This window comes from Dermacentor albipictus, chromosome 1, assembly GCF_038994185.2.
Source record: "Dermacentor albipictus isolate Rhodes 1998 colony chromosome 1, USDA_Dalb.pri_finalv2, whole genome shotgun sequence".
In the NCBI taxonomy this organism is placed as follows: Eukaryota; Metazoa; Arthropoda; class Arachnida; order Ixodida; family Ixodidae; genus Dermacentor; species Dermacentor albipictus.
In genome coordinates, this window is record NC_091821.1 from 314,243,339 (window position 1) to 314,258,090 (window position 14,752).

The 14,752-nt window shown below is 51.1% G+C and overlaps 1 protein-coding gene across 1 annotated transcript; it reads right to left on the reverse strand.

Annotated features, from left to right (window-relative positions):
* Window positions 1-6,637: 6,637 nt before the first annotated feature.
* trk (trunk) lies at window positions 6,638-7,734 on the reverse strand. Its single transcript, XM_065433983.2, has one exon. It carries the CDS (start codon window positions 7,656-7,658, stop codon window positions 6,810-6,812), a length of 849 nt encoding a protein of 282 aa, XP_065290055.2. The 5' UTR covers window positions 7,659-7,734; the 3' UTR covers window positions 6,638-6,809.
* Window positions 7,735-14,752: the final 7,018 nt, after the last annotated feature.

Genomic DNA, 14,752 nt, shown 5'->3' on the forward strand with positions numbered 1-14,752 from the left:
GGCTGTAATCGCAGATCGCGAGTCGCTAAACACCAAAACTCTTCTAGAATCAATTAGTGCTAGAGCAATAGCCACCTGTTCAGCAACCCCCGGATCTTTGGTATAAATGGAAGCAGCATTTCTAACGCTCCCTTTGCCATCTACTACCACCACCGAATAAGCATTTTTACCATTAATCCATGCGGCGTCAACAAACGCAGACTTCTCCTCCTGATCCTTTGCCTCTCGTAACAAAGCCCTAGCTCTCGCGACCCGCCTCCCTACATTGTGCACGGGGTGCACATTCCGCGGAAATGGACGAACCATGATATTTGCCCTAAGGTTCACGTTCAACTCGTGTAGGGGCGCCCTATCGTGCGACACAGCCACCGATTCTTCAATTGACTCTAATATATACCTACCCGGTGGTGTACCTAGCAACCGCTCCCTCTGTGCGGAACGTTGAGCCTCAGCAATTTCATCTAAAGTATTATGCAAACCCAGTCGTAACAACATATCGTTTGACCTAGTTATAGGCAGACCAAGCGCAGCCTTGATGGCTTTTCTGATTAATGCATCCAATTTATTTTTCTCCCCCCTATTCCAATTTAGCATAGCTGCCACATACGAGAAATGACACATAATAAATGCGTGAACTAAGCGCATTGCACCTTCTTCTCCTAAACCCCTATGCCTATTAGAGATCCTTCTTATAAGTCTTATGGCCTCCTCCGTTTTCTTGGTAATACGCTGAATGGTTCTAATGTTCGATCCGTTCGCTTCAAGTACAAAACCCAGGACCCTGATTGCTTCAACTTTGGGTATCACCGACCTTTCCCTAGTAAGAATTCTAATGCAAGGCTCAACGTCCGGTACCCAACCCCTCGGCCTACGACCTAGCTTCTTAGATTTGAAGCTCAACAACTCCGACTTTTTAGAGGAGCACTTGAGCCCCATGAGACCCAGATACTCCTCCGTAAGCGTTACCACCTGCTGCAGCCTAGCCTCAAGCTCTCCATCACTACCACCGACACTCCATATAGTAATGTCATCCGCGTAGATAGAATAGCCAATATCCTGGACAGTGTCCAGTCTATTAGCCAACTTCGACATCGCCAGATTGAATAACATAGGCGAGAGTACGGATCCCTGCGGAGTACCACAGCAACCCAATTTAACGACTTCCGATGTTACCTCCCCAAACCTGAGACATGTCTTTCTATCCGTAAGGAAAGCCTTGACAAAATTGAAAAGCCGCTGCCCCAAATTCAAGTCCGATAGCACCCGTATAATGAAAGAACGTCGGATTTTATCGAAAGCTTTTTCCACATCAAGTCCAATTAGTGCCTTAGTATCCCTTGTTCGCCGGTCAAGGATCTGATGCTTAATCCTGATCATAGCATCCTGAGTCGAGAGGCCGGGCCGAAATCCTATCATCGAGTGCGGAAAGACCCCATTGCCCTCAACATAACGCGTTAGCCTATTTAAAATGGCATGCTCAGCGACCTTTCCCAAACACGACGTCAGGGAAATGGGTCTGAGATTTTCAAGCCCTATGGCCTTCCCCGGTTTGGGTATCAGAACAGTAGTTGCCAGTTTCCACTCTTCCGGGAAAGAGCCTTCCTTCCATAGGCAATTGATCTGCCGCGTAAGGAACTCAATTGACCCATCGTCTAAATTCCGCAGCATTTTATTCGTAATGCCATCCGGCCCTGATGCCGATCGACCATTAAGATTCTGCAGCGCCATCCTTATATCACTTTCAGTAAATTCCGCGTCCATAGCTGCATTTTCGTCTCCACTATATTCCAAAACCACATCAGGTGTATCGTGCCAGGTCTCCAACGGAAGGTATCTCTGAGCCAAATCCTTTAGCAACTCCTGCTCCGTGGAGTCCCGACACGCCTGATGGACCAGCTTACCTATCACAGTCCTCTGATTAGACTTAGTGTTTGTCTCATCTAGTAAATGTCTGAGCAAACTCCAGGCGCCTCCCCTCTTAATGCGACCATCAATAGAATTGCACACTTCATCCCATTGCTGCTTGCACAGTACCCGACAATGGTCTTCAATTTCCTGATTAACCACTGCTATACGCTTTCTAAGCCTTCTATTTAATCTCTGACCCTTCCATCTCGCTAACATCGACTGCTTTGCTTCCAACAAATGTGCCAGGCGACTATCCATGTGTTCCGTGTCAATATCAGTCTTAACCTCTTTAGTGGACGCCTCAACGTCACTTTTAAGCTGACTAGTCCACTGTTCCAAGGTCAACTCATTTCCCTCATCATCGATTCTCTGCGCTCTTCTTTTCCTAAATGCATCCCAGTCAACCATCCTGAATGTGCGCTCCTTTTTATTAGCCACTACCAAAGTAATCATAAGTATGTAATGATCGCTACCAAAATCTATACTAGAATTGGACCAGGACGAATCCACCACCCCCCGAACAAAAGTGAGATCAGGTGTCGAATCTCTACATGTCGACGTGCCACATCTGGTGGGATACGAGGGGTCTGTAATCAGAGTTAAATTCAAGTCTAGTGCCTGCTGCCATAGTCTCTCCCCCTTAATAGTGCTATAAGCATACTTTCACACATGATATGGTGCATTGAAGTCCCCTCCAATAAGCAACGGTGCATCCTTAGCCAGATTGGTTGCCTTGGTCAAGAGAGATTTGAAACTCTGCTTCGTGTCCCGGGGGCTACTGTACAGGTTTAGCAGGTAAACGCTCCTCTGACATGACCTTTGCCGACCTAAGATTACTTCCACCATAATATATTCAATCTTGCAATCTGCCATGTGAAGATCATGTCTAATATACGCCAACCTCCTATTAATGAGAGTAGCCAGTCCTCTGCCCTGTTCATTATCCTTAACTTCCGTTTTGAAATTCGTTAAGGTCACGTTAGACGTCAGTGTTTCCTGTAACATGATAACTTGAGGCTTGACACCATGCGTTCTAACAAACTGCTGCAGAGACGCCTTCTTATGATTGAACCCCCTACAATTCCACTGCCAAATACTAAATGAACTATTTAATAGAGCCATCTTGACCACGGAAATTTGGTGAACTAGTTTTGAGCTCAAGTCCACTCGGCGACTTACCCTGCTGGGCTAGCGGCCGAGTGCACTCCCGCTCCATAACAGGGACCACTGTCTCGTTTAGATATATTTCAATTTTGCCTAATCTCTGATCCGTGATACTTTCCTGTTCTTCTATCCGCTCCAGTCTACTAATGATCTGATTTACACTTTCTTGCAATGTCGCCATCATTGCTTTAAGCTCGGAACCGATTTTGCCCTGAATCCGAACGGTCGAGGATAAGGCCCTCTTTTTCGGAGCAGGCGTCTCTTCGTCCGCCATGTTCTGTTCTGCGACCTCCACAGACCTGGGTACCTCAACCGAGTCATCATGTTTCCTAGTCTGTCTTAAGCTATCGCTGTTACCGGAAGGTAAGCCGTTCCTAAGTTCAGCTATCTCTTTGATAAGCCCATCAATGGCTGCTTTTAAACTACGATTCTCTCTCTCCAATTGCGCAATCCTATCCCTATCCTTATTACCATCCACAAGCTCCTGGCGCTGCTCGCGCGCTCGGCCGGCGCTGATGCCACCCTTGACCTTGTCAGCCCAGGTGGTCTGGCTCCCAGCTGCGCCGCCGCCGCCACCAGCTGCAGGAAAGCGCACCCGCGCCTCCATAGAAACGGATCGGCTCCTGGTCGTACGAGTCCCAGAAGATGGCCGCTGCCTCGACCTGGAGCGGCTCCTAGAGCGCGAGCGTCCCTTAGAGCGTTGGCGGGCGCTCACCAGCTGCACCATCTCGGCTGCCTCCTGTTCCGCCGTTAGCTCCGCCCTGGCTCTCTCCTGTCGTCGAACACGCACGACGTAGGGAAGCTGGTATCGTTGTCTACATTGTTTATCCGCGGTCAGGTGTCGTCCGCCACAAAGCTTGCAACAAGGCACACAGTTGTGATCCTCTTCAGGGTTCCGAGCCCCGCATCCTCGGCATTCAAAATAATCGGGCGCTGGGCAGACATCCGCCCGATGTCCAAGCTTGCCACACACATAACATACGTCCAACTGCTTTCGATACAGGAAGCACCGTACCAAAGTTGGGCCATATCTGACGAAATTGGGCACCTTTAACCCGTCGAAAACAATGATGACGGATCCTGTGTTTTTGATTCGTTTGACCGCCATAGCCAGCGGATTGCGATCGTTAACAATGTTCCGCTCAAGTGTCGCAGGGCCATCCATAATGTCTACATTGCGAATGACCCCCTTACACGTAGTGTGTGGGGCCGTCTCGTACGCACTGACTTCAAAAACCTTGTCTGCCACTCTGATTGACTTGAGTCTCACATATCGTTCAGCGTTGCTCCTTTCTGGCGTACTAGCCACCAAGATATTTTGCATAAAGTTCGGGCAAATAACATCTTCCCGAACCTGTTCAATACCGAGGCCTGCCGCCTCTACGATTGCCTTGCCCACCGCTGTAGAGCTAACTTTCTCCAAATTCAGTCCACCCCGTGGGCGAATGACTATTTTGATGTGTTCTTGTGGCATCGGTGGCATGCGCGACGCCTTCACAATGCGATTCTTGATTGCCGAGCCTCCGCGCCGTTCACCTGCGCCCCGTCGTTCAGGCATCTCACTTGGCGAACCGCCATCACCCAATCCATGCCTCGTCGTAGTTCTAGATTTTCGGTTGGACACTGTCCGCCATCCCAGGTCTTCAGTAAAGTTCTCCGCCGGGAGCATGTCCCCTTCAACGTGCATTGCACGTTGAAGGGGACATGACTACTGCATGCACGTTCAACGTGCATTGCAGTAGTCATGTACATGCCATGCAATTTTCACTTTTGTTCCTTTTCTGAGCGTGTATCATAACAAGTTATGCGAAAATGTTTGTTTTCGGAAACGGAAGTCAATAAAACGAGCCCAAAGAGCTGTTGTGTTGGAAGTGAAATTTATATATCTTGTGGCATATGCTGGGCATACTCAATATATGGACAAGACCGCGTGCGTGTTGACGCAGAACCCACGGCACACCACGCGCCAGTTCACGCGCACGCGATAGGCAAAAAAAAAAAACCGCGCCGCGGACATGCAAGAAAGCAAAAGTAAAGGCGCGCAGTGCATGGAGGGTGGAGAGGGAGCGGAGCGGGTCGGCATAATAAAAAAGAAAAAACAAAGAGCGCTAGGATGAGGTGCTGCGCGCCTGCTGTTTTTGTTGCCATGGCAACGTAAACAATAGTGTGCGCCGCCATTTTACCACAACATCGCCCTCATGCTAGGGCCTTAACTGAAGGGGACCTTGGCGCTAGCGTAAAAACAGCCAATGGCAACCATGCGGAGATTCACACCTTGGGGCCAGACTTTGGTTATGTTGCTGGTGGGCGTTGGCCAACGACGTGACGTGAGGAAACGGCGCGACGCGTTCGACATGAGCGAAGGCGAGTTCCGAAAGCATTTTTCAGCGCCCCCAAAACAGAATTCGGTGAATTTGCGACGAGTTGAAATATCACGGACCGCAAGATTTAGTAGCCTTGACATTGCGACGTAAGTGGTGTGCGCGCTACGTTTTTTTTTTTCTGCGGCTTGTTTTTAGCAGTGCGTCTGGAATGTAGAAGCCATTGGGTTGTCGCAACCGTCGGTCATTCGCATCATTACCGCCGTCGCTAGGGTTGAGAGAAAAGAAAAAGGTGTGAGAATTCTCTCCAAGCTGCAAGAGAACGCCGCAGTCAAGAACGCTGCCTTGACCGCGGCAAGATTCTCGAAGTTGTGGAATGTGTGGACGGAACTCCCATCCCCGCAATCGTCCGTCCTAAGAAGCTCAGCCACGGCGAAACGAAATCCAATTAGAGCCGCGGCCTACACTGAGAGAACCGCTTTGATTGCTAAACGTACCGCGCACCATCTAGAGAAAAGTAAGTAAATAAATAAAACAACGTAGATAAAATTAAAGCACAGCTGTACGCGTCGGGAGCTCAGGTATTACTGGAGATTAAGTGTGCAAGTGTCCCACACACACACACACACACACACACACACACACACACACACACACACACACACACACACACACACACACACACACACACACACACACACACACACACACACACATATATATATATATATATATATATATATATATATATATATATATATATATATATATATATATATATATATATATATATATAACCAAGCTAGCACGCATCCTTCAAATACTATATCGTCCTCAAAGTACAAACAAATGACGTGACCTTGCGGCAGAACGCCGCTTGTTCATTGGTCTCCCTCTCACCGCGACGTTCCACTTTCTACGGGTGACTTAACCCAGACGTAACAGCCATACCGAACTGGTTCCAAAGCGAACCGTTGCAGAATACGGCCCCTGTTCGTGTAAACGACACGTAGTCACGCCGTTTGCCGCAGTTGACCAAAGTGCTCAAGATGATGTAACGATATAAATTTTGTTCAGACCCATGCACCAAAAAAAAACACACACACACACACATTGCCGCAGTTATTAACTGCGCCTCAGTTATCTGTAGAGCGGTGCTAGGTTGTATCTCGCCGCTCATATTCCATCGAACTGCATGTGTTCTGCTGAGACAACCACGAAAGAAAGAAAATGGGAGACAAGCGTGAACGGAATAGTTTTCAATGTACCTTGAGAGGCGACTTTATGAGCAGCATGGTACCACTTAGGAAGTGCATCGTGCACAAGCACATCCCCGTGTCACTGTCATGATTGCGGCATGTCTTCCAAACAACGCTGTCAGATGGTCATACCGCGCACACACTCGCTGCCGAAAAGTCAGTCTTCACTCGTTGCGGTGCAGTCGCAGCAGAACGTGACCGCACGCTCTTCGAAGACCCAGTTCTCGCGAAGATCGCCGGGCAAGTTCTCGGGCGATGTGCGTCCTTCGCCTCCGCACGATGGCCGGGCGGCGACGCGCTTGAGAACGTTGACGGTGAAGGCGCGGCCCTTGCACTGGAAGTGCGTGAACCAGCATGCCTCGCCCATGCAGCGCACCGTGCGCAGGTACCTCGGGAAGCGGTCTTCGCCCAAGTCGAGCCATTCCATGCGGGACTCGCAGCCCCACGGCTTCTTCGTGCCGTCGTGACGACGACCACGGTGAGAGTTTCCACGCTGGATAACGCCGCGTCCCGGTGGCGCTGCCGACGTTTCGTCCCGCTCACGGAGACTTCTCCAGGTAGACGTCTTTCGAAGCCGGAACGACGACTTGCGGCGTTTCTTCGGCATCCCGTGCGACTCGTCGACGATGTCCCCGTTCCTCCGCGCTCTGGTCTGCGGCTCGTCGTGCGCACTCGCGTGGCCGGCGCTCGAGGCCACGTCTCGAACGAAGTCCGGGTCTACGCGAAAGCTTGGGTGTGCCTGCTCGTGCCCGTTGTCCGGGCTGCTGACGGCGGAGGGGTCGTCGCTCTGTAGTACGGATTCCGTGTGTCGGGCGTAGATACGAGTGGGCTCCTCGTCGTTCGGTGGCTTGTCTATGGACATGTAGCGGGCGTTGAACGCCGGGCCCAGACGTTCTCGAAGCTCTTCCACGGCGGTCTGAGGGCAGTCATCCCTGCTAGATGCCGCTGGTTCCAGGAGTTGCAGGAACGCGGCTGTGACGAGCACGATGCGCACCAGCGAGAGCATGGTGATCTCATGACGGGTACGGCCAACGGTCCTCGCTGATCCCAAGAAGTCAGGTGATCAGCACCGTCTGCGGCGCTCGTGTCTGCTTTTCCTAGCGATGATGCTGCATAGATAACTGGCTATCAGGAAGTCTGTTTTCTGTAACCCTAACAGTTCACAACGGTTCAGTGCGACTGCTGCTGCTTTCTGGACTTTCTTCGCGGTGAACGCCACCTAAAGGAACGTTGCTTCACGAGAGTACAGTAGGCGGAGTGAGAGCAGACCATGGGTAGCCACCATACCATGGGTGAAGGGAGTATTTTCCTCGAAAACGGAGGGCCTCGTGTACCCTGCTTTGGCCCAAAGCCAATAGGGAACGCATAGAAAAAAATAAGAAAAGAGAAGGAAAGAAAAAAAAGAAATAAATAAATAAAGAAAGGCAAGTTTCAAATGAAGGAGGAAATAGCGAGAGAGTTGGGGTTTGTTCGGAGCTGCCGAGGAGGCGATAATCGGCTCAGCTCGCGAAGTCAGCAACCCCGCTTTCCGCGCGAACAAAGCAGAAGTCAGGTGCGCGCTGAGAAGTTGACTGGTAGAATGTGCGTGCCACTGCTTAAACATTACATTGTCCGCGTGGCTTGTTGACATCATTAGGTGTATGTTGTATGATTAGTTGCGGGTTTAGTTGGCGGATTGCATGGGAAGATTACAAAAAACAACGAACTCGCATGTGGCGATTTTTTTAACCTGTCGACGCCATGCACAGCCGTGATGCGCAGCATTTTTGTAAAGTAAGCGCGTTTTCCTCCTGACGAGAGCTCTTTCGAGTTCGGCCTTTTCACGTAATTTATTTCGATGTGTTTCGTCACCAACGTGTATATCAGTTCGACGGCGCCTGATAAATAATTTTGCAGAAACAGTCTAAGTTTTAAATTATGGGGTTTTGCATGCCAAAACCACGATCTGATTATGAGGCACGCCGTAGTGGGGGACTCCGGAAATCTGGACCACCTGGGGTTCTTTAACGTGCACCTAAATCTAAGAACACGGATGTTTTCGCATTTCGTCCACATCGAAATGCGGCCGCCGTGGACGGGATTCGATCCCGCGACCTCGTGCTTAGCAGCCGAACACCATAGAAAGAAAGAAAGAAAGAAAGAAAGAAAGAAAGAAAGAAAGAAAGAAAGAAAGAAAGAAATCGCGACATGGGTGTAATTTGCGGACTCCTCTATAGCGCAGGGCTTATTTTTTCTTTGCCATTGCTGTACTGTTTGACTGCACTGCCACTCTTCGTGCATAGAATAAATTCACTGCCTCCCTACCTCATTTCCGATTCTCTCTCTATTCTTTAAAGCGATAGTAACTGCAAGGTCGATTCAAATAGGTCGCGAAGCTTCGGGCGAAAAGCGGTTCAGTACAGATTGTCACCGACATCAGCATGGGGGGTTATGGGAGCAGCGATCGAAGCGCGACTATGTTTGGAGGGAACAAACATTGGGAAAGAAAAACGTGTTTTGAATTCAAACGAGACACAGTTAGATTCACTCAACGAAAATAAAATTCCTAGTCAATTTTGTATATTCATGATGAGTTAAACAAATACGTTTAATTTTATTATTATTAATTAACGCATTTCTTTTCAGCGCCCATCGCTACAGGGGGCGTTGACGCCACTATCACTCGCAGTGCAATGCACGTCTTGAAATAGGCAGAAAGGTGCACTCGTAACACCTGTTGAAATACGCCCCCCTCACAATTTGTGCTTTCTTGCTTGTCGAAGTTTGTCTGAATTTGATGACGCGGGTAGCTTCATTGCTTCTTAATCTGTTCAGTCAAAAGTAGTGAGTTACGACCGCCAGATAATTGTGTACTTGTTTTCGTGCGACTGCGCTGGCCGACGGACTTGGCATCCGACAATATATGATCAGCACTCTACACCTAAAGCTTTCGTCGGCCTCCAAAGAAAGTATGTTCTGCGCAGGGATGCGATTTAGACAACCGTACGGCTGGCCTTTTCCGGCATCGCTTTCCACGCTCAAAGCTCGAAACGTCCATCAAGTCGAATGGCGGGGCATTTGAATATATAGCTCCAAAGGAAGAACAACAAAACAAATTTCGCGCCTTCGAAAACAAAATGACGTCACTTCTGCTTTTAACGGACATGGCGTCACGTTACTTTTTCTTCCGCCGGAAGTGTTCCCACCGCATACGGATGGCGCACGGAGGAAGGAAACTGAGAGGCCCTACCCCCTCCGCGCGCTAGGAGAAAAATGTGGCGGAAATGACGTGTAGGTTCTCATTTTTTTGCTGCTTTTTTATTTTTTTTTTGCTGTATGGCCACGCCTTTTGGGCCACAATGGCGGCGTTGTTTGAGCGCTCACACGTGTTGCTCTGGTAGGTTTCGTGCCGTGGCAAAGGCGCTGTGTGGGCGGGTTTGCGTTAGTCACCGTTTCTTGTTGCGCTGTGTTACCTGCACCGTGCTCTGCCGGATGTTGCGCGAGCGCGAGCGCTCCGCGCGCGAAACCACGCGCAGCGCGGCGTGGTTTCGCGAAAGATGTAAACAAGAGAGGAGGGTGGCACAAAAGGCGGAGCATCGCCATGAGCAACGCCAACTTCCGGCTTCACTTTTGCTTCACAAAGAGTGACGTCAGGGCCTCTCCTTAGTTTCCTTCCTCCGTGGGATGGCGCTAAGCCCCATGAACCGGCGATGGACCGCCATGTTTTGAACGTATGGGCTCCTATGGAAGCTTCGCTACCAGGTATATTTACCTTGGTAACGTATGAACACTCCAGGCGCATTTTTGTTGTCGCCGTCGCGGTGCTGTTTCGTATGAATTCCAAGGATGATAACACCATCGCCGCGGGACCTATATATGCTGTATGTGCGAGTGAAAGCGCGCGAGGAGAGCTGACGATCGCGGCTCAATCTGTCGCGCGCCAGAAAGGAAGGCGGATAGCAAACGCCGCCAAAGGCCATGGAGGGATGCGAGGCAGGGAGAGGGGAGGGGGATGCGGCGTTGGGCCCTGCATGGCAGCAACTTCGACGAGACCATCATTTGAGGGATCGCCGGTCGTTTGTGCGCAGGCGCGAGTAAGAGCGGGTGCCAGAAAGAAAAAAAATGGAGGTCGCTTAAGCTTCGCCTTCAAGAGGGCATGGAACGCGATAGCGTTTTTGCACCCCATTCGCACCGCCCACTCATTCACTCGGCATGCTCTTGAGTCACACAAAGACGAAACGTGCGCCTGAGCAAGCGGAACGAACCAAAGAACTCGGTGTCTCGGAGGGAGAAACGATCTACGCGAGCCAAACTTCGTGATCGGCACGGACAGCCGGGCCGGGACGCGCCATGAAGGCGGACGCCTCGATGGGATCGTCCTCTATCTCGCTTGGGAGCACCACGCAGATGCATGACTCCTCGCTAGCAGCCCGGCACACATCGCAGGGGACGCTTTCCCACCAGACGCGCTACGGCGCAGCGATCACGTCAGAGGCGCCCCGCATTGGACGCTGCACCTAGGAATCGCGCTGTGACCGGAAATTGGAGCCGCCACTGGAGCCGCGTCCCGCGGGCGAGCGGCGCGCCACCTGTCGGGGCAGCGCCGTACATTGTGAGGAGGGGGTCTTCTATGTTATCCGCAAGATGGCTGTGCGTGCGCGCCAAGCGCAGAAGAAATGTAGCCGAAACCTACTTCGCTACGCGTTTAACTGCGACTTCTGTAATTTTCATGCTCATAATTACCGACATACACCGAAGTATACCTTCCTACGGCCCGTTTCTAAGGCAACACCGCCTTCACTAGAGGCGCTTTTGTCCCGCTTTGAAGCATCAAACTCATGGCTGAGTGGTAGCGTTTCCGTCTCGTATTCGGGAGACGCTGGTTTAATTCCTACCCAGATCATCTTGCAAGTTGTTTTTATTTATGGATTGCCTTTCGCCATTTTTCGCTCACGGCCAACACCGCCGACGAGACCGGCTTTTCTGTGACACAAGCTCCTTTACGCTGCCGCGTTAAAATCTGGGGGCTTTTACTCTGCCTAGGCACTACGGAGAAGGTTTCTTAGCGCGTGTTGCATGCGTTACCGCAGCAGAGTTAGCAGAACTCCACCTTGCTGTGGACCTACTTGCAGAGGAGCTACCAGCGACCCCTGCAGCCATCTTCTGCGACTCCAAGGCGGCGATGTTCTGCCTGCAGAACCCTGACAGGGCTAGCCTTGGGGTAGCGCTACTCTCCTCAAGACTGACGGCCCTTCAGGACGCAGGATGCTCAGTATCTCTGCATTGGCTACCGGCACACGTGGGGATCCCGGGCAATGAAGAGGCGGACACTCTGGCAAAAGCGTCCCCCTCAGCCCTGCTGTAACGGCCGCAAACTTCTCTAGGCACAGGCTGCGCCGGCACATCATCGCCTGCCACCCGGACAAACGGGTATCCCTGGGCCGGCCTCCACGGCCTCTTCCACAGCACGGCCTCCCACGAAGGGATGCCTCGTTGCTGCTCCGACTGCGAGCTGGCTGCTACTGGACGGCAGCTCGCCGGCACCGCCTTGGGAAAACCACCTCGCCAGCCTGTGCCTCCTGTGGTGAACCAGAAACTCTGGAGCACCTCCTGCTGGCCTGCCCTGCTCACCTGCAGCACCGCGGTCGACTTCTGCGAGAGTTCCACCGCCTGGGGCTCCCATGTTCACGACAGGAAGATATCCTCTTCCCCTGTCGTAATCAGCTACCAGCCTTCCTAAATGTCCTCGAGTACCTCGACTCGTCGGGGCTCTCGGCGAGACTATAGGACATTTCTACAAAGACGGATGGCCTAACGGCCATCCACCACCTCGGACTTCCTGATCGGCCACTACTTCGCTTCCATCTCTGCGACCCTCTACCTTTCTCCCTCCTACCCTCTCTCTCTTTTAACCCCATCCCCTCCACCCTGTTGGCGGTGAGCCGTGCTCCCGCATGGGTTGCAGAAAATAGCGCTAGCCTTTTCTCCTTCCCCTCAAGAACCACTTCTCTCTTGTCCACTAGTTCGCTCCGCCGCTGGCTGCCCGCGCAATGATGCAGTGGGCACGGACGGCCCTATTTGGTGATCGCTGTGTCTTGAGGGGCAAGTTTCTCACTGGTATTGTATAAGTCACGGGTCCCTTTTTTCGTCGCGACGATAGATTCGATTGTTTACAAGGAGTTTTCCAGGAGGGCACATGTAACCGGCAAACGGAGTCCTCAGGAGAGCACCTGAGGTTATAGTAAAGCAGGCGGCGCAGGATCTCCGAGGCACCCAAGGGCTAGCGGGGGGATCAAAGCTGGAAGAAGGGCGGCACATTGGTTGGAGCCGCGGAGGCCGAAGCGCGCCAGGGGGTGTTTGCATAAAAAATTTGCTGTCCGCAAGAGCGGACAGCCGATCTTATACTCGATTGGTACGCGCAGGCCTCGGCGAGCCCCAACCCACGGACCAGTCACGGTTCTAGCTTTGCCGTTCCCGTTGCCGCTTTGGTTTCCTGGCGGCGCCTCCAATAATGCTAAAAAATGACATGTTGTTGCAATTAGTGAAAAACACGATTGAATAAATATAATTAAATCCAACCGCCACCTTGTCACGCTAGGTTCAGCACTACCGCGGCCACTGCAACACCAGTCAGAACTTTGCCTCTGAAGGTACGTCGGAAAGACTTTCTCGCGCCTGCGCCGCTGGTACTGAGTCAGTCATTCTCACCGGCGGCCTTTCAGCCACTTGCGTTCCACCGGGGTTGGTAAGGCGCTTTGCCTGCTAGATCTTCAATATTTGCGGCCCGAGCTCCACTATGGTCGTTACTGCTCCCACAGAAACATCTGTGCTGTTATTTACAAGGTACATCGCCGAAACGCGCGAGAAAGCTACGATCCGCCACGACTTAGCCCGCTGCTTCACCTTCCTTACCGCGCCGGCAGCCAGCGTCCGACCGTAAACAAACTCGACTCCACTCCGCAATGCCGGCACGTCAAGGGACACACGCCTACAACACGCGCTAAGAAACCTCCTCCGTATAGTGCCTAGGCAGGCTCATATGATAGAGAAAGAAATACAACAAGCGGGGACACTCTTCATTCTATGGGGACGCTCATAGAATAAAGGGACGCTCTTCAAAGACTGGCAACAGGAAACACGTCACGCCTAGTTTCAACTCCATCCGTTAATTGACGCGAGCATCAGAAAAAAAAAAGAATGTGAAATAAACTTACAGACAACGTTTTATTTTTTAAATTCTTTCTCAATAAAAGTGAAAAAGTTTGGCGTGTAAATGAACTTGAACTTATACACCAGAACACCGTGAATTCAAAGGGCGCCGCCATATTGATGAGCGCCGGTCGCGCCATCTATCCCAAGCGCCGCGAAGTAGCAGGCCTGGGCTGCCACGCCGGGAGATGCGACCCGGCGCGAAAGCGAAACTTGGGCTTTTTAGCTGGGCGGAAGGCGTGTTTCGCGTTTTTTCTAGCCTGTCATTTTCGCTGTCTCGATTCAATCAAACTTCAAGACCTCATGCAAGTCCGCAATGGCCACACAGTGATGTGCAGACTGCAGAAGCGAATACATCGGGTAACCGCGTAAGCACGTCACCTGTGAAGGATTTTACAGCACTGTGTTGGTGACATATATTATTAAAGAACACAGAACATTGTCCTCTGCACTTTCAGTTTGGTCTTGTTTGTCATGGTCACTACTGGTTGGCCGCGTTTGGCAACCAACTGGCGAGGTCGTTTGACTGCCTGATTAGCAGACGCCAGCCCTTCACCACCTGCACATTGAAAACAAAATAGATGTTATACTAAGAAGGGCTGTAGTTCTTTCCCATGCCATCACTGTTGCGAAGATATAAAGTCCTCGCAAAATGAAATAAAAAATGCACCAGGCCAATTGTATCGCGCAACCACTTAAGAGTACAACATTCAGAACACAAGCTTACAGCACTCGAACAAGCAGCATATGATGCTAAACCTGCACTCATTGGAAAATGAGGAACTACAGTAGTTATAATGTTCAACTACATGTGCAGTCAAAGCCCGTATAACAGGGCGAGCATGACGGATGCAGGTGTTGTACAGTTGCACAAACCATGACAGGGCACATAAAATTACCACCCCTACTTAA

Bases quoted from the DNA above. Each gene is read 5' to 3' on its own strand.
- trk (XM_065433983.2), bottom strand. From the start codon at position 7,658: ATGCTCTCGCTGGTGCGCATCGTGCTCGTCACAGCCGCGTTCCTGCAA.